Source organism: Salvia miltiorrhiza, chromosome 8, assembly GCF_028751815.1.
Source record: "Salvia miltiorrhiza cultivar Shanhuang (shh) chromosome 8, IMPLAD_Smil_shh, whole genome shotgun sequence".
Classification (NCBI taxonomy): domain Eukaryota; kingdom Viridiplantae; phylum Streptophyta; class Magnoliopsida; order Lamiales; family Lamiaceae; genus Salvia; species Salvia miltiorrhiza.
The window spans coordinates 57324542-57341985 of NC_080394.1; the positions used below are offsets into that span (position 1 = coordinate 57324542).

Sequence of the window (17444 nt, forward strand, 5' to 3'; positions counted from 1 at the left end):
TGAACTAAACATCATAAGATGGTAGTTTCCTGTCACCTTTTGCTAAGTTATGACATTACGTTTTAAGAAATGTCTAGAGCTAGCTATGACATGTAAACAAATTAATATTATTCATGTCATTTTCTAAGCCAAATATTGAGCACATATCAACAGTAACGAACTCTAGATAACTATGCTGAGGTATGTTTTTGCTTTTTGGTTTTTTAGCTTATTTAGAGATGGCAGATACAATAAGAATTATTTATGAGCAGACTTAGATGCATGGTGTTCGGTTCCTTAAAGAAGATAATAGTGAGATATCGTAATATGAGGATTGAATCTTGACCAAGAAATGGTGTTTTTTTGGATAGTTAACTTTTATATAATTGAACATATGTGGTTCGTCGTTTTACACCGAAAATATCCGATAAACAACCGGTATGCCCTTACTGCGTAGACAGTAGCAAGCAAAATCATCTTCCAAGGGATGGGCGAGAATTCTAAACAGCAAAGCAACAAAAGTGACAATTCAAGAAAAGAAATAAAGTTTAAAATCTCGTGTAGAAATTACAAATAAATTAAAGAATCGGGGGCAAACCTCATTAATTAAAACAATGTAAAGAAATCTCTAGTAGAAAAAAGATTCCTTATCAAAACTCTAAATCTTAAACTCATAAGATTATCATATACTATCAATTATCCATAAATATAATAAGAGATGTCGTAATAAAAGTCAAAGACAAACGAGTATCTTAATTCACACGAATACATCATTGTAAGTCCTGAATTCATCATTAATGTAAAACGACATTAAAATACCTTGAAAGAAGTACCGTAATATCAATTTATTTGATAATTTTGATGAACACAAAGGCTTCAAACTAAACAAATAATGAACACAAAGTCATGCCTCGTGATATCATGAATATTGCTATTCAAGAACCTCTCAGGCATGAACTCGTCTGGATTTTTCCAATACTTCGGATCTATTGTTTGTCTTGGTACAAGCAGTGGAGCTGAAGGGTACAACCTCAATGTCTCCTTAATCACTACTTTCAAATAGGGAAGTTTGGGCATATCACCTTCATCTAATTTACCCTTTTCACCTATCAAATTTCTGATTTCTGCTTGTACTTTTTTCATCACATTGGGTGCTTTTATTAGTGCCTTCATCGTCCAAACGATTGAGATAGTCGTTGTATCAGTTGCACGAATAAAAATATTCTGCAAGGAAAAAAAAAGTACTAATGCTTCAAATATAAGTTTATTTAACATTTAGTCATCATCGTCATTAATTGGAAGGGGTTTTAAATAACATATTGTGTATTTGATTTGTGGAGAAGGGCCTCCACAATTTATAAGAAAGTTGAGATAGTTAAGGTTTATGTGAGTCCATTAGTGACAATACGTGTAAATATGTGGGAAATTTAAGGGTGATGGTTAATGAGATTATTTTCCTCGACTATATTTAATTTCTTGAAATCAACATATTACGTGTTTTTTTTCAAATGGATTACATAAGATTGCGCTTTTGAGTTTGATTTTGTAACATGAAATTGAAGTACTGTTGTTGAGCCTGGTATGTTTTGGGCCGAATTTATGTTTGTTGGATCTCTTAATTAAGAAAGGGGTCCATTTTATAGGGAGTGGAAGAGAGAGAAAGAAATTGGGCTGGACTCATCTTTGCAATTGGGCTAATAAATGAAAGTATGAATAATTCTATTTGTAGAACCTATTTTATTCAGTATAGTTCATTTTTAAAATATATGTTTACTGAGGTATATTTGGGGCATTTTCGTTAATCTTTGGACCTTAAATCTGATTTCGGTGCTCAAATATGTCGTTATTATTCTGAACTTAGTACAGTATACTCCCTCCGTCCGCCAAAAGTATTCCACTTTGGCTGGGCACGGAGTTTAATAAAATTGGAGATGATGTTGATGTAGTGGAGAAAGGGTCCCACCACTTTATGAGATGTGTGGTTGAGATTGAATTTGGGGTGTGTTTTTTGTAAATAAAGAGTGTTTGTAAAGATAAAATATAAAGGTGGATGGTGGGACCATGACTTAAAAAGGAAAGTGGAATACTTTTTGCGGACGCCAAATATAGTAATTGTGGAATACTTTTGGCGGACGGAGAGAATAATATTTATTTATTTTATAATAAATATTATTAAATTAGTAAATTAGTAAAATTAATAGGGAATGGAATATATATGGCCACCACGCCCATGTACAAAAGAAATATACACATTTATTTGAAAGAAAATGATTAAAGCGAAACAAGGTTGCAGAGAAAAGAATGCAAATAATTAAAGAGAAACACTTGGGACATGGAACAACAAGACTGTAGCTCGAAGGGGGGGAGAAAAGTACCCTGCAACCAAAACCAAGACAATACAAGTTTAGAATGTGTCGAGCTTTATAGTTAAAACCTTATCGAGATACCTATCTTTTAGAGAAAAACTACAATTGAAGCAACATAATTGGGAATTGAGAATGAGATTGGTGCAAGCATTACCCGGGTGGAGACTAGACTAGTAATCGTCATGGATGATAACTGAAGGGACATGGGTGACTTTGTGGAAATCCTCTCCCTCTCCTAATGCCGATACCCTCTTCCCCATTTCCGGCATTCCAGTAATCTCCAGTTTCCGAAGAGTATAAATGCCACTCAAACCATCTGGAAGCATCTTCAGACTGGAACACTCATCTATCTGTAATTCAGAGAGAAGGGGCATGGCTCCTGCCTCCACTCTCCACTCCCTCAACTTTGGTAATTGACATAGAGAGAGCTTCTTGAGACTAGGAAAATTGTTTGATGAACACGTCATCTCCTCCCCCACAAATGATTTCGTCCATAAATACAAATATATCAAGCAAGGAAGGTTCCCCAGTATCCCCATTGGATCATCCTCAATCTCACAATCATACAACCACAAAGACGTAAGTCTTGAGCTCATCATGAAGTCACTCCCACACTCTGCCAGCGCCTTCCCTAACTTAACTTTAATCGACAAGGAATGAAGATTGGGACATGTGATTACCTTCTTCAGCGTTAACACTCCCTCATTTGTTCCTAACTCGCAACCCTCTTTGATTACAACCAAACAAGACAGTAACTTTTCCATGAGAGCAATGGCGTCGATGTTGGCTGACAAGCTTTCATTGTCGTGTATTTTTGTTCTGAAACTTCCCAGATTTTTCATTCTGTTCATACATTTTAAATCATGCACTCTACTATCCAAATTCCACAGGGTCTCCAACTCAATCACTCCCACGTCCAATGTCAATCGATAATTTCCAATTTCTTCCTCATCATAATCGGGAAGAAACAAGTGTTTTAAACGTAGCATCTCCTTAAAAACATTTGGGACTTCAATATTCATCGAATAAGTTAAATCAAGGGTATCCATGTATACCAAATTCCTTATGGACGATGGTAGCTTATCAAAATCACATCTTTTTAAATACAAACGTCTGAGGTGAACAAGACTAGCGATTCCTTTCGATAACTTTCTTCCTTCAAATTTGAATCCCACCATAACTAGATCTCTCAGCAATTTGAATTTCTGAAAATCAACAATACCTTGCGGGGGAAACTCAACAACACCCGAATTTATGTGACTGAACATTTGAAGAGACCTTAAATGTTCACTACTATCTTCTCCCCAAGTGAGTGTAAGCTCGTCAGATTCCACTTGAAGTTCTTTCCTGAAATGTATAGCCAAATGCCGTATTTTCCTATGCGAGGAAGCTTTCCCACTTTGAAACTCCAAACTCTGCGCACCAAAATCCTCACTTCTCCCCAATTTCAAACATAGTTCTCTTACTACATCATGAAGTTTGCATATCTCATATTTTCTTCCAGGTGTGACACCATCGTAAATTTCGACTTGGACGATGAACCTGGAGGCCAACTCACCCAAGTAGAGCTCCGCGATTTCATATAAGGTTTTGTCCTTGTCTCCAATATTCTCATATGAAATCATGCCTTGTGCTATCCACATCGGATACAGATCGCCAACATATATATCTTCATCCTCTTGAAATATACCCATATACAGAAAGCAAGACTTCAAATAATAGGGTAGACTTTCATAGCTTAAATTTAGCACTCCATCAATCTCACTTTCACCTCTATATATGAATTCTTTGATATCCTCATTTACTAACTCCCACTCCTTCATCGAATTTTTCATTCTCAAGACCCCACGGGAGTAAAGAAATTGCCAACGGCAGTTACCCACATTTTTGCACCATTTCTTTCCCAATTTTCTTAAAATTATCTTCCAATGCAAACTCTGCATTGAAAAAACAAACGACGTTTAATTGTATAGTAACTTTATAACTTAATCAGATCCTCTCATCTGATTTGGAATCGATGATGCAAGAATAGAAACTAACCAACAGGTAAATCTAGAATATTATTTGTAGACTAGAAGTCAAATTCAACTAACCTGGAATGTTGGCGTGGGCAAATGCTTTCTTCTTGAGTAGTTCCAAAGCATCTTCCTCTTTTAAAAACCCAAGTTTCACGGGGCATCCAATCTCCGCGACTTCCCGTTCGCGCATGGTGATCAAGATTTTGCTCTGCAAATCTTGGACAATGAAGGGATGCTTGAAGCCATCCCAATGAGAAGTTTCCCAAAGATCGTCAAAAACCATGAGGCATCGCTTCTCTCTTTGTATCTTGCATAGTCGCTCCTTCAACTCCCACTCTGTGAGTAAAGTATCTACATACAATTAGTCTATACGTTTTCTCTGACCTCGCCAGAGAAATGGGTCGCCAGCGGAATGGTGATTTCGCTGCTCTGACTCTGATTTCTCTGACGATGCTTTTCGCGGCTCTGGACTTGATTCCTCTGGACCTGATTTCTCTGGTGATGCATTTCGCTGCTCTGACTCTGATTCCTCTGACTGGTAGAATATGCAAGGGTGGTTAGTCTATAGCTGAGGGATCAGTTAGCAAACATGCAAGAGTTAAGGGAGTTTAGTTTTAGGTTAGTTACAACAGATCCAACAGATCTGTTCCTTCATTCCAGAAGTCGGCGCGCAGCTCAAATCTTCTCAACTGCTATTTCTATTGTTTAAATACCTAGATTAGTTGTTGAGTTGTAGCTTAAGATTTTCCATTACTGTAAACTAGTTGAGAGTGAGGATACATAGCAATCTTGATAGATTTGTAGGCTATACACTTCTTCTAGTGTTGAGAGTTCTCAATTGTAATTGTAAAGTTCTTGAGTGTTCATAGTGAAATAGAGTGGATCGTTTCTTCTCCGTGGATGTAGGATTGAAAAATCCGAACCACGTAAATCTTGTTTGTGTTCATTTCTTTTCTGTTCTTGCTGCGTTGATCATTCAAGCAATTCCACAACAAGTGGCGCCGTCTGTGGAAAACGGAAGATCGACGCACACCAACTGTTTGAGATTTGAATCGGAGGAAATCTGAATCGGAGGAGTTCTTGATCGGTGGAGGAATCGCCATTCTTTTCACTACTATGACGTGCTGAATCTCAAGACTGGAGATCTACCAAATGTCGATTGCTAAATTCGACACCGAGAAATTCACAGGGAAGAATGATTTCTCCCTGTGGAGAATGAAGATGAGGGCCGTTCTCATTCAACAGGGCCTTGATGATGTTCTTACCACAGAGAAGGCACCTAAAGAAGGAGATGGGAAGGTGAAGTTCGCTGAAATGCAAAAGAAGGCTCATAGCACTATCATCCGGCATCTGGGAGATAAAGTGCTGAGAGAGGTGTCAAAAGAAGACACTGCAGCTGCAATATGGGCTAAACTGGAGAGCCTCTACATGACTAAGTCTCTGGCAAATCGGCTCTTCTTGAAGAAGAGGCTGTATTCCTTTAAAGTTACAGAGGAGAAGAATCTATCTGATCAACTGGATGAATTCAATAAAGCCGTTGATGATTTAGCTGATATAGATGTAAAGCTAGAAGACGAAGACAAGGCAATCCAGCTCCTTAGTGCCCTGCCCAAATCCTATGACAACATGAGGGATGCCATGCTGTATGGGAGGGAGACTGCTATCTCCCTAGATGAAGTCATGAATGCCTTAAAATCTAGAGAGTTGCAAAAGGCATCTGATGGCAGGCAAGAAACCGCAAGTGAAAGCCTCAATGTCAAAGCAAAGTCCAACAAAGGAAAATTCAAGAAACCTTTCAAAGACAAGAAGGAAGGATCAGGAAAGAAGGAGGATGATGAGAAGGAAAACAAGAAATGACACTACTGCAAGAAGCCAGGGCATATCAAGAAAGACTGCTACAGCTGGAAAAGAAAACAAGCTCAAAAAGGCTCTTCAGACACTGCAGACCTTGCTGAAAATCTCCAAGAAGCTGAAGCTTTAAACATCACATCTTCTAAAACTGAGAATAATTGGATATTAGATTCAGGGTGTTCTTTCCATATGTGTCCTAACTTGAATTGGTTTGTTGATTTGCAGATGAAGGACCTGGGATCTGTAGTTTTGGGAAACAACCAAGTCTGCCCTGTCAAAGGCATTGGTGCAATCAAGTTAAAGCTACATGATAATTCTGTAAGGCTCCTAACTGAAGTTAGATATATTCCTAGTCTAAAAAGGAATTTGATATCCCTTGGATCTCTACAAATGAAAGGCTATGAGTTTAAATCATGTGTTAATGATATATATGTCTTAAAAGAAGATAAAGTTGTGTTGAAAGGAACCAGAAAACAGACTTTGTATCATTTAGTTGCTGAAACTATTGTTGGTGAGTCTGAAATTGCCTCTACTTGTGATATTGAATTGTGGCATGGGAGACTTGGGCATGTTAGTGAAAAAGGAATAATTGAACTAAAGAAACAGGGTATACTGAGTTTATCTGCTGAGGAAAAACTTAACACTTGTGATGCATGTGAATTAAGTAAAAGCAAGAAACTTCCATATCCTGTTGGCAAACATGTCTCATCTGCACCACTTCAATATGTTCATTGTGATCTGTGGGGTCCATCCAAAACCACCACTATAGGTGGAGGAGTATATTTCATGTCTCTAATAGATGATTTCTCTAGGAAAGTCTGGGTTTACATTTTAAAACATAAGTATGATGCCTTTGATAAATTTGTTGAGTGGTGTACTGCTGTTGAGAATGAAAATGGATGTAAGTTGAAATGTTTAAGGACTGATAATGGCTTAGAATTCACCTCTGAAAAATTTCAAGAATATTGTAAAGATAGGGGAATTAAAAGACATAAATCAGTACCTGGAAATCCCCAACAGAATGGGGTTGTAGAGAGAATGAATAGAACTCTCCTTGAGAGTTCGGTGTATGCTCTCTAGCTCAGGTTTACCACCTAAATTTTGGGGAGAAGCAGTCACCATTGCTGCTTATCTTATAAATAGATGCCCTTCTAGTGCTATTGAGTTTAAAACTCCTGAAGAACTGTGGACTGGTAGGGCTGCTGATTACTCAAACTTGAGGAAATTTGGATGCTTAGCATATATGCATGTTAGGCAGGATAAGTTGGAACCCCGAGCATTGAAATGTGTTATGGTGGGATATCCAACAGGGGTTAAAGGGTATAGGCTCTGGTGCATAGAATCTGGAAAGGGAAAACTTCTAGTCAGTAGAGATGTAGTGTTTAAAGAAAACATAATGCCTCTAAAAGAGCAATCTACTACTGAGTATACTAGTAAAGGAGTTGAAGTAAACACTGATAAAACTAGTGATAACACACCTATTAATGATGAAATGTCTAGAGTATCAGAAGTGACAGGTATAAAACAGGAGGAAGATGATCAACAAAAGGATAAAACTGAGGATCTCAGTGATTATCATCTAGCTCGTGACAGAGCTAGGAGAATTACCAGACCTCCAGCCAGATACTCTGAAGCAGATCAAGTTAGCTTTGCTTTCTCAGTAGCTGAAGAGGTAAATTACAGAGAGCCTAAGTCCTATAAAGAAGCAATTCAGTGCTCTGAAAGCAAGCAATGAATCAAAGCTATGGAGGAGGAAATAGAGTCTTTATTGAAAAATAAGACTTGGATCCTGGTGGACAGACCTAAGAACCAGAAATGTGTAACATGTAGATGGTTATACAAGAAGAAGGTGGAGGTTCACAAAGGCATCGAGGTAATCAGGTATAAAGCCAGGTTAGTTGCTAGAGGTTTCTCTCAGCAAGAAGGTATAGATTTTAATTAAATCTTTTCTCCTGTTGTTAAACACTGTTCTATTAGACTTATACTTGCTCTAACTGCACACCTAGATTTAGAATTGCAACAGATGGATGTTAAAACAGCTTTTTTAAATGGTGAGTTAGAGGAAACTATATACATGAATCAACCAGAGGGATTTGAAGTAGCTGGCTGTGAAGGTCAGGTATGTCTCTTGAAAAAGTCTTTGTATGGACTGAAGCAAAGTCCAAGACAGTGGAATAAAAGGTTTGATGAATTCATGATAAGTATAGGTTTCAAGAGAACATTGCATGATAGATGTGTATACTTGAAAGAAGTTGCTAAGTCTGTGGTTGTTTACTTACTCTTGTATGTTGATGATATGCTTATTGCTAGTAGTTCTAGTACTTAAATTGATAAATTAAAGCAATCATTGAGTGCTGAATTTGATATGAAAGATCTAGGGACTGCTAGAAGAATTCTTGGTATGGATATCAAGAGAGATAGGAAAAATATGAAACTTATGCTTATTCAATCTGATTACTTGAAGAAAGTATTGTTAAAATTCAATATGAATGAAGCAAAAGTTGCTCAGGTTCCTATAGCTCAACATGTTAAGCTGTCTAGTAGTCAATGTCCTGTTACTAGTGAAGAGCTTAAAGACATGAGTGTTATTCCTTATGCAAATGTGGTAGGAAGCATCATGTATTCTATGCTTTGTACTCGGCCTGATTTGGCTCATGCTGTTAGTCTTGTAAGTAGATTTATGGCAAATCCTGGAAAACCACATTGGCTTGCATTAAAAGGAGTATTAAGATACTTGAAAGCAACTGTTAATAAAGGAATTATGTTTCAAGGTGGAGCCACTAATATAAATCAAGCTCTAGTTGGCTTTACTGATTCTGATTATGCGGGAAGTATAGATACAAGGAAGTCCCAATCTGGATATGTATTTACACTTTATGGAATAGCAGTGAGCTGGAAATCTACATTACAATCTGTTGTAGCTCTTTCCACTACAGAGGCCGAATTCATGGCTGTCACAGATCAGTGAAAGAAGGTATATGGCTAAGAGGTATGCTATCTGAGTTAGGTATTAATCAACAGGTAGTCTCTATCCTTTGTGATAATCAAAGTGCAATTCATCTTGTTAAACATCAATCTTTTCATGAGAGGTCTAAACATATAGATGTTAGATTTCATTTTGTTAGGGATTTAGTTGAAAAAGGTGAAGTTGTGATAGAGAAAGTGTCAACTGATGATAATGCTTCAGATATGCTTACCAAATCTTTACCAACTGTTAAGTTCCAAAAGTGTTGTTCTTTGATTGGTATGAGCTCTCTTAAGGAGAGCAAGTTGTTTGTCTAATTCATGCAGGTAGCTCGGTGTATTCTAATTGTATTAGATAAGGTGGAGAATTGTGAGTAAAGTATCTACATACAATTAGTCTATACGTTTTCTCTGACCTCGCCAGAGAAATGGGTCGCCAGCGGAATGGTGATTTCGCTGCTCTGACTCTGATTTCTCTGACGATGCTTTTCGCGGCTCTGGACTTGATTCCTCTGGACCTGATTTCTCTGGTGATGCATTTCGCTGCTCTGACTCTGATTCCTCTGACTGGTAGAATATGCAAGGGTGGTTAGTCTATAGCTGAGGGATCAGTTAGCAAATATGCAAGAGTTAAGGGAGTTTAGTTTTAGGTTAGTTACAACAGATCCAACGGATCTGTTCCTTCATTCCAGAAGTCGGCGCGCAGCTCAAATCTTCTCAACTGCTATTTCTATTGTTTAAATACCTAGATTAGTTGTTGAGTTGTAGCTTAAGATTTTCCATTACTGTAAACTAGTTGAGAGTGAGGATACATAGCAATCTTGATAGATTTGTAGGCTATACACTTCTTCTAGTGTTGAGAGTTCTCAATTGTAATTGTAAAGTTCTTGAGTGTTCATAGTGAAATAGAGTGGATCGTTTCTTCTCCGTGGATGTAGGATTGAAAAATCCGAACCACGTAAATCTTATTTGTGTTCATTTCTTTTCTGTTCTTGCTGCGTTGATCATTCAAGCAATTCCACAACACACTCGCTCAAACTTGTAACATCCTCCCTTATTTTTGGCCCATCCTTTGAGTTTTGATGTTGTAGCTGCATGAGAACATCATTCCAAACTGATTGAAAACTCTGACATTGCTGACTAATGCAAACCCATGCGGAAAGATCAAAGCTGGTGTTGTTCTCGTTGTAGAGCTTTTTGGCAATGGTGGTCTTGCCTGATCCCCCCATTCCCCACACTGAAATTATTCGATGTTTTTCGTCTTCCACTAGGAGATGAAGAAGCTGCTTGAGCTCGTCCTTCATCCCCACAAAACAGTCTCCGATCACGAATTCAGGGAAGGTCTTCCTTGCCCTGTTATTGGCGGACGAGCTTTCCCCTTCATCTGTATTGTCGATGATGCTCTTCTTTATGCCACTTTCTAACATTTCCTTGTTTATCCTTTCAAGTCGGGATTTGATTGGTGAAATCTCGGAGCCTAGTTTGTGGATCGAGTAGCATTCTTCCAAACTACAACTACATCTGCGGATGAGCTGTGTGAGGCCTCGGCCTCGTCTTCTCCTTGAACACACTTGATAAGCTGCGTGTCTTTCAATGGCAGCTTCGGCTCTGTACACAAGATCTTTGATCTCTGAGATCCAATTGAAAATGGTTTCATTTTCATGTCGTCGTCTGTCGGCATCTTTGAGAAGACACTTCATCTCTTTGAGCTGGATCTCGAGCTTCTTCACTTAGTCAGCCACACCAGATAAAAATCTTGCTTCTTCCAACAACAAATCTCGCAAGGTTTCTAGAGCCATCGACACCACTGCTTCTGCCATTGCAACAATTTGAGGGAATTCACGCTCAGATTTCTTTGGCCTAATTGATTGGTGGAACACTGCTGATTTGCTAGTGGTGAGTGTGAAGGAAAAAGGATAAGGAGCATGTCGTCGTAATTGTAGAGATGGTGGCTACAACTACCCTTCTCCAACTAGCAATATAGATATATTTAATGTAGTGCTTTATATTATCAATGATTTAAAAATATTTTATTATTTATGAATGACCAATTTTTTGCCCTTGGGATCCTTTATTCCGATTTTTTTGTGTCCCACTATTTAATTATTCTTTCATTTTTTACATTTTAGTAAATTATGATGTTTACAATTAATCTAATTAAAATTTATAGTTAAAAATAATAACTTTCTGAATTGATTATTCCAATTGACTATAGTTAAAAATTGCGGCACGGGTTTTAATGAAAATGGTTGAGTTTTATTGTAAGTGGAGAAAAGATCCCACTAAAAAGGTATATTAATAAGATAATTAAATTTATTGTGAATGGAGATAAGAGTCCCCCATGTGAGAGAAAGTTTCCAAAAATGAAAATAGACTAATTTTTGTGGACGCCCCAAAATGACGAAAATTGGCTATTTTTTGTTGACGGATGGAGTAATGTCTATGTATTTTATTTATATAGTATAAAATCACACGTATTCAACGTACATAGCACGTTCTTACACTAGTAGTATAAAAGAATTAAATAAATTAAGAAACAACAAATTAATAAAAAGAAACACAAATACTTTTCATTTGTGAAATGAAGTAGTTATATATGTGGTTTACCATCCAAAACATTGCAATTTTTTGAAAACCAAATTCGAACGAATGTTTTGCAGTTTGGTAATAATTAGAACGATTAAATCTGTGCTAAAAACTAAAATTGAAAATGCAAGAAACGAGATACCTTACCTGGCTGACTATATGAGCTTAAAAGATGTTAAAAATAAAACTTAAATCTCCAGAAATTACAAACAAAGACTCAGGCCAGGGGTGGAATCTCACCAAATTAAAACAACTACGTATGGAAGTAAGCAATATTAATTGTGCAGAATCATGAAAATCAAACAGATTAATTAATAATACAAGGAATTATTAAAATATAGGCACCACTCCGTTGTCAGGCTTCAAGTATATATATATACATATTTATTACTCCCTCCGTCCGCCAAAAGTAGACTACTTTGGTTGGGCACGGGATTTAATAAAATTGGTGATGATTTTGATGTAGTGGAGAAAGGGTCCCACTACTTTATTAGATGTGTGGTTGAGATTGAATTTGAGGTGGGTTTTTTTGTAAATAAACAGTATTTGAAAGGATAAAAGATTAAAGTGGGTGGTGGGACCATTTACATAAAAGGAAAGTGGTCTACTCTTTGCGGACGCCCAATATAGTAAAAATGGTCTACTTTTGGCGGACGGAGGGAGTACCAAATATAAGTGATTAAAGCAAAACACTTAATATTGCACAGAAAAGGACTAGACTAGTCATCGTCAAGGATGATAATTGAAGGGACATGGGTGACTTTGTGGAAATCCTCTCCCGATGCCGATACCCTCTTCCCCAATTCCGGCATTCCATAGATATGCAGTTCCTGAAGAGTAGAAATGCCACTCAATCCATCTGGAAGCATCTCCAGATTAGGACACACACATATCTCTAAATGAGTGAGAAGGTGCATGGCTTCTGCCTCCACTCTCCACTCCCTCAACTTTGGTAACTCGTCTAGCCAAAGCCTCTTGAGGCAAGGAAAACTGTTTGATGGACACGTCATCTCCTCCCCCACAAATGATTTCCTCTCTAAAGACAAAGCTGCTAAGCAAGGAAGCTTCCCCAGTATTCCCATTGGATCATCCTCAAGCTCACATTCTAACAGGATCAAACTAATAAGTATAGAGCTGATAAAATCACGCTCGCACTCTGCCAGCGCCTTCCCTAACTTAACTCCAATCGACAAGATATAAAGATTGGGACATGTGAATGCCTTGTTCAACACTCCCTCATTTGTTCCTAACTCGCAACCCTTTTCGATTTCAACCTTAGAATACACTAACTCGTCCATGATAGCAATGCCATCGATCATGGCTGACAAGCTTTTGTGGTCGTGTATACTTGTTGAGAATCTTCGCAGATACTTCATTTTGTTCAGACATTTTAATTCATACACTCTACTATCCAACCCCATCAGACTCTCCAACTCAATCACTTCCTCGTTCAACGTTAATCGATTACTTTTAATATTTTCCTCATCATACCTCGGAAGAAGCAAGTGCTTTAAACGTGGCATCTCCTTAAAAACATTTGGAACTTCAACATTCCTTGAATGATTTAAATCAAGGGTATCCAAGTATACCAAATTTCTTATGGACGTTGGTAGCTTATCAAATTCACATTTTTTTAAACGCAAACATCTAAGGTGAACAAGATTTGTGATTCCTTTCGGTAACTTTCTTCCTGCAAATGCAAATCCCACCATAACTAGATCCTTGAGCAATTTGAATTTATGAAAATCAACGATGCTTGGCGGGGGAAACTACTACTGCGATTGAACATTTGAAGAGACCTTAAATGTTTGCTAGTATCTACTCCAAGCTTGTCAGGTTCCACTTCGACTTCTCTTGTTCTGAAGTGGATAGCCAAATGTCGTATTTTCATATGAAAGGAAGCTTGCCGCAGTAAGGTACTAAGTTTCCCACTTTGATACTCCAAACTCAGTACACCAAAATCCTCCCTTTTCCCCAATTTCAAACATAGTTCTCTTACTACATCATGAAGTTTGCACCACCAATATTTTTCCCCAGGTGTGACACCATCGAAGGGATTAATTTGAAGTTGGACGATGGACCTGGAGGCCAACTCACCCAAGTAGAGCTCCGCGATTTCCGTCAAAGTTTTGTCCTTGCCTCGAATATTCTCATATGAAATCATGCCTTGTGCTATCCACATCCTGTATAGATTCTCAACACCTATATCTTCGTATATAGAGAAAGCAAGGCTTCAAATAATAGGGTAGACTTTCATAGCTTAAATTTAGCACTCCATCAATCTCACTTTCATCTCTATATATGGCTTCTTTGATATCCTCATTTACTAACTCCCACTCCATCATCGAATTTTTCATTCTCAAGACTCCACCGAGCAAAGAAATTGCCAATGGCAAATACCCACATTTCTGCACCATTTCTTTGGCAATTTTCTCAGTTCTTTTTTCCAATGCAAACTCTGCATTCAAATATAAAATAACGAATTAATGCCGATCATTGAATAGTGAAAATGAATAAATTTTATACGCTGGCACAGCACAACATTTGGCTTGAGTGAAGAAGAAGCAATGCAACAATTAAAAAGATGGGTATATGATTAATTTGTGAAGTAGCCAAAAGTCAACTAGAATATATGAAGTAACCTGCAGGAATGTTGGCATCTGGAAAGGCTTTCATCTTGAGTAGTTCCAAAGCATCTTCCTCTTTTAGAAGCCCAACTTTTACTGGGCATCCAATCTCTGCAATTTCCTGTTCACGCATGGTGATCAAGATTTTGCTTTGCAAACCATGAACAATGAAGGGATTCTTCAACCCATTCCAATCAGAAACTTTCCAAAGATCGTCCACAACAATGAGGCATCGCTTCTCTCTTTGTATCTTACATAGCCGCTCCTTCAACTCCCACTCGCTCAGATTTGCAACAACGTCCTCTCTTATTTGTGGCCCATCATCGCTCACACCTTTCCTTGTTTGTGGCTCCAGCTGCTTGAGAACATCCTTCCAAACAGATTGAAAACTCAGACATTGCTGACTAATGCAAACCCATGCAGAAAGATCAAAGCTGGTGTTGGTCTCGTTGTAGAGCTTTTTGGCAATGGTGGTCTTGCCTGATCCCCCCATTCCCCACACTGAAATAACTCGATGCTTTTTGTCTTCCACTAGGAGATGAACAAGTTGCTTAAGCTCATCCTCCATCCCTACAAAACAATCTCCAATCTCGAATTCGGAAAATGTTTTCCTCTTGTTGTCGCCGGCAGCTGAGCTCTCCCCGCCGTCGATGATGTTCTTTATTCCAAAGGATCGCAGGTCCTCGGTGATTCTTCCAAGACGGGATTTGATTTGTGAAATCTCGGAGGCTAGTTGGTGGAGCGAGTTGCATTCTTGCAAAATACAAGAATATCTGCGTATGAGCTGTCTGAGGCCTCGTCTTCTCCTTGAAGACACTTGATAAGCTGCATGTCTTTCAATGGCAGCTTCGGCTCTGAACACAAGATCTTTGATCTCCGAGATCCAATTCAAAATGGTATCGCTTTCATGTCGTCTTCTATCTGCATCTTTGAGGAAACACTTCATCTCTTTGAGCTGTCTCTCGAGCTCATTCACTTCATCGCCCACACCATATAAAAACCTTGCTTCGTCCACCAACAAATCGCGCAAGGTTTCTAGAGCTGTCGACACCACTGCTTCTGCCATTGCAACAATTTGAGGGAAGCTCAGATCTCTTTGGCCTAATTGATTGGTGGAAGACTCTTGATTTGCTAGTGTTGTGACTTGAGACTTGAGAGAGTGAAGTAAATTAGTAAAGTTAAAAGAGGAATAAGGATAAGAAGCATGTGGTCGTTAGTCTAGAGCTGGTTGCTACAGAAAACGTGTATAAAGTGGAAAGATGACTCAACAAAATTGATTTGCAGTGGTTTGAAAGATGAGATTTTTTTTTTTTTTTTTTTAATATTGAGTGGGAATGAGATTAAAAATATATATATCAACCAAAATGTAAACAATACACTTATTATGGATGAGTCAAAATTGTAAGAGACCATATTTTACGTCGACGAGGAGTACTATGTACTACTTAATGTTCAATATATGTGCATTTTTATGTTTGTGGTCTAACGTAAACCTCTTTGTTGGGATCGGTCCTTATATTTTGAAGGCTTTGGGTGAAAACAAAAAAATGGACTCCTTAAGAAATGAAATATCGATATTTTTATTGTCAATTATAGATAGCGCATAATTATCTTGCATAATGAAATTTCGATATTTTTATAGATAAATAACTTTAATCTATAAAGTGAAATAACCAAACAACAAAAACTTGATATTTGTTCTCCTAATATGATTCAAGAGTAGTTGAAGATAATTGTTAATTAAAGTCACATTATTTGTCCTACATCGACTTAGTAATGATTATATCTTCGTAGAAGTGGGTTTCCAGCTTCTAGTTTTCTGTCACATTTGGCAAATTAATTATGTCGTGTTTTGAGAAATGTCTAGAGCTAGCCGGCTAGGAGATGAAGAAGCTGCTTGAGCTCGTCCTTCATCCCCACAAAACACTCTCCGATCTCGAATTTCTATAAACGGGTTAGGGATTTTATTTTTATTTTCTTTTAATTTCTCAATTTAATCAGGATTACTTTACCTTTTATTTTCTATACCGTTTGAATGAATAATTTTGTAGTAATAAATACTTCCTTCATCCCACAAAAATACACCAATAAGTGTCATATTTTAAGAAAAAGTTTGTCTTCAAATAAATACTCCGTCCTCCGTCCCACGAAAATATACGGCATTCTTGATGGCGTGGGTTTTAAAAAATGTTATATGAGTGTTTAGTGAGTAGAGAAGGTAATCCTAAAATTTAATCGATTCGCAGCCAAGAGAGAAAAAAAAATGTTTAAATCCTAACAAAGGCTTTAACAAAAGAGTTTTGAGAATAATTAGTTTTAATTGATTTTATGATTGACATTGAAGTAATGCTCTTTATGTGATTTTATTCAACGCCAATTCTCCTGTGCGACGGTCGCACAGGAGTGCGACGGGTTGACCCGGCCCAAACCCGCCCTCCTGACCCGAAAACCCGACCCGCGTGGGTTTGACCCATACTCCTAATTATTACATTTGTGTATAACAATTGTTACTTTTAATAAACATAATATATACATTTGTTCATATAAATGTATATTGATATGTGTAATGTTTTATATTGAATGAAGGTAAATATTTATATTAATATAAGTATACATTTGTGCGCACAAATGTATATTTCACCTATTAGGGTTTAGTGTGCACGCTTAGGGTTTAGTTTTCACCTATTAGGGTTTAGTGTTCACGCTTAGGGTTTAGTTTTCACCTATTAGGGTTTAGAAAATATAATACTGTATATTAAATGAAGGAAAATACCTATATTTATATAAGTATACATTTGTGCGAACAAATGTATATGTCATGCTTATTAAAAGTAACAATTGTTATACACAAATGTAATAATTAGGAGTATGGGTCAAATCCACGCGGGTCGGGTTTTCGGGTCAGGAGGGCGGGTTTGGGCCGGGTCAACCCGTCGCACTCCTGTGCGACCGTCGCACAGGAGACCAACCCTTTATTCAAATGTATTAAATTTGCATAAGACTTATTGACATTGGGCTTTTGATCTGGATTTTATAATATGATTGGGCCTGCT

At 37.6% G+C, this 17444-nt stretch overlaps 4 protein-coding genes across 4 annotated transcripts; all 4 read right to left on the reverse strand.

The window, feature by feature from the left end:
• Positions 1-2580: 2580 nt before the first annotated feature.
• Positions 2581-4039, reverse strand: LOC130998807 (probable disease resistance protein At1g58602). Its single transcript, XM_057924213.1, has 2 exons — positions 2659-4039; positions 2581-2594 (listed from the first exon to the last, which is right to left on the reverse strand). The coding sequence occupies exons 1-2, from the start codon at positions 4037-4039 to the stop codon at positions 2581-2583; spliced, it is 1395 nt and encodes a 464-aa protein (XP_057780196.1).
• A 181-nt stretch (positions 4040-4220) lies between these two features.
• LOC130998808 (putative disease resistance protein At1g50180) lies at positions 4221-5466 on the reverse strand. Its single transcript, XM_057924214.1, has 3 exons — positions 5397-5466; positions 4439-4699; positions 4221-4282 (listed from the first exon to the last, which is right to left on the reverse strand). Exons 1-3 carry the CDS (start codon positions 5464-5466, stop codon positions 4221-4223), a joined length of 393 nt encoding a protein of 130 aa, XP_057780197.1.
• A 4716-nt stretch (positions 5467-10182) lies between these two features.
• LOC130998809 (putative disease resistance protein At1g50180) lies at positions 10183-10878 on the reverse strand. The gene has a single exon (XM_057924216.1). The coding sequence runs from the start codon at positions 10876-10878 to the stop codon at positions 10183-10185; it is 696 nt and encodes a 231-aa protein (XP_057780199.1).
• Positions 10879-13561: 2683 nt separating this feature from the next.
• On the reverse strand, positions 13562-15584 carry LOC130999467 (putative disease resistance protein At1g50180). The gene is made up of 2 exons (XM_057924996.1): positions 14407-15584; positions 13562-14222 (listed from the first exon to the last, which is right to left on the reverse strand). The coding sequence occupies exons 1-2, from the start codon at positions 15455-15457 to the stop codon at positions 13960-13962; spliced, it is 1314 nt and encodes a 437-aa protein (XP_057780979.1). The 5' UTR covers positions 15458-15584; the 3' UTR covers positions 13562-13959.
• Positions 15585-17444: the final 1860 nt, after the last annotated feature.

What these genes read in the sequence shown, in the direction of transcription:
- LOC130998807 (XM_057924213.1), bottom strand. Translation starts at nt 4,039, where the DNA reads ATGGGTATATTTCAAGAGGATGAAGATATATATGTTGGCGATCTGTAT.
- LOC130998808 (XM_057924214.1), bottom strand. Translation starts at nt 5,466, where the DNA reads ATGGCGATTCCTCCACCGATCAAGAACTCCTCCGATTCAGATTTCCTC. An exon ending in ATTCAAATCTCAAACAGTTG is followed by an intron (nt 4,700 to 5,396) that starts GTGTGCGTCGAT and finishes CTTTACTCACAG; the next exon opens with AGTGGGAGTTGAAGGAGCGA. An exon ending in TGCCCACGCCAACATTCCAG is followed by an intron (nt 4,283 to 4,438) that starts GTTAGTTGAATT and finishes TTTTCAATGCAG; the next exon opens with AGTTTGCATTGGAAGATAAT.
- LOC130998809 (XM_057924216.1), bottom strand. Translation starts at nt 10,878, where the DNA reads ATGAAGTGTCTTCTCAAAGATGCCGACAGACGACGACATGAAAATGAA.
- LOC130999467 (XM_057924996.1), bottom strand. Translation starts at nt 15,457, where the DNA reads ATGGCAGAAGCAGTGGTGTCGACAGCTCTAGAAACCTTGCGCGATTTG. An exon ending in AGATGCCAACATTCCTGCAG is followed by an intron (nt 14,223 to 14,406) that starts GTTACTTCATAT and finishes ATTTGAATGCAG; the next exon opens with AGTTTGCATTGGAAAAAAGA.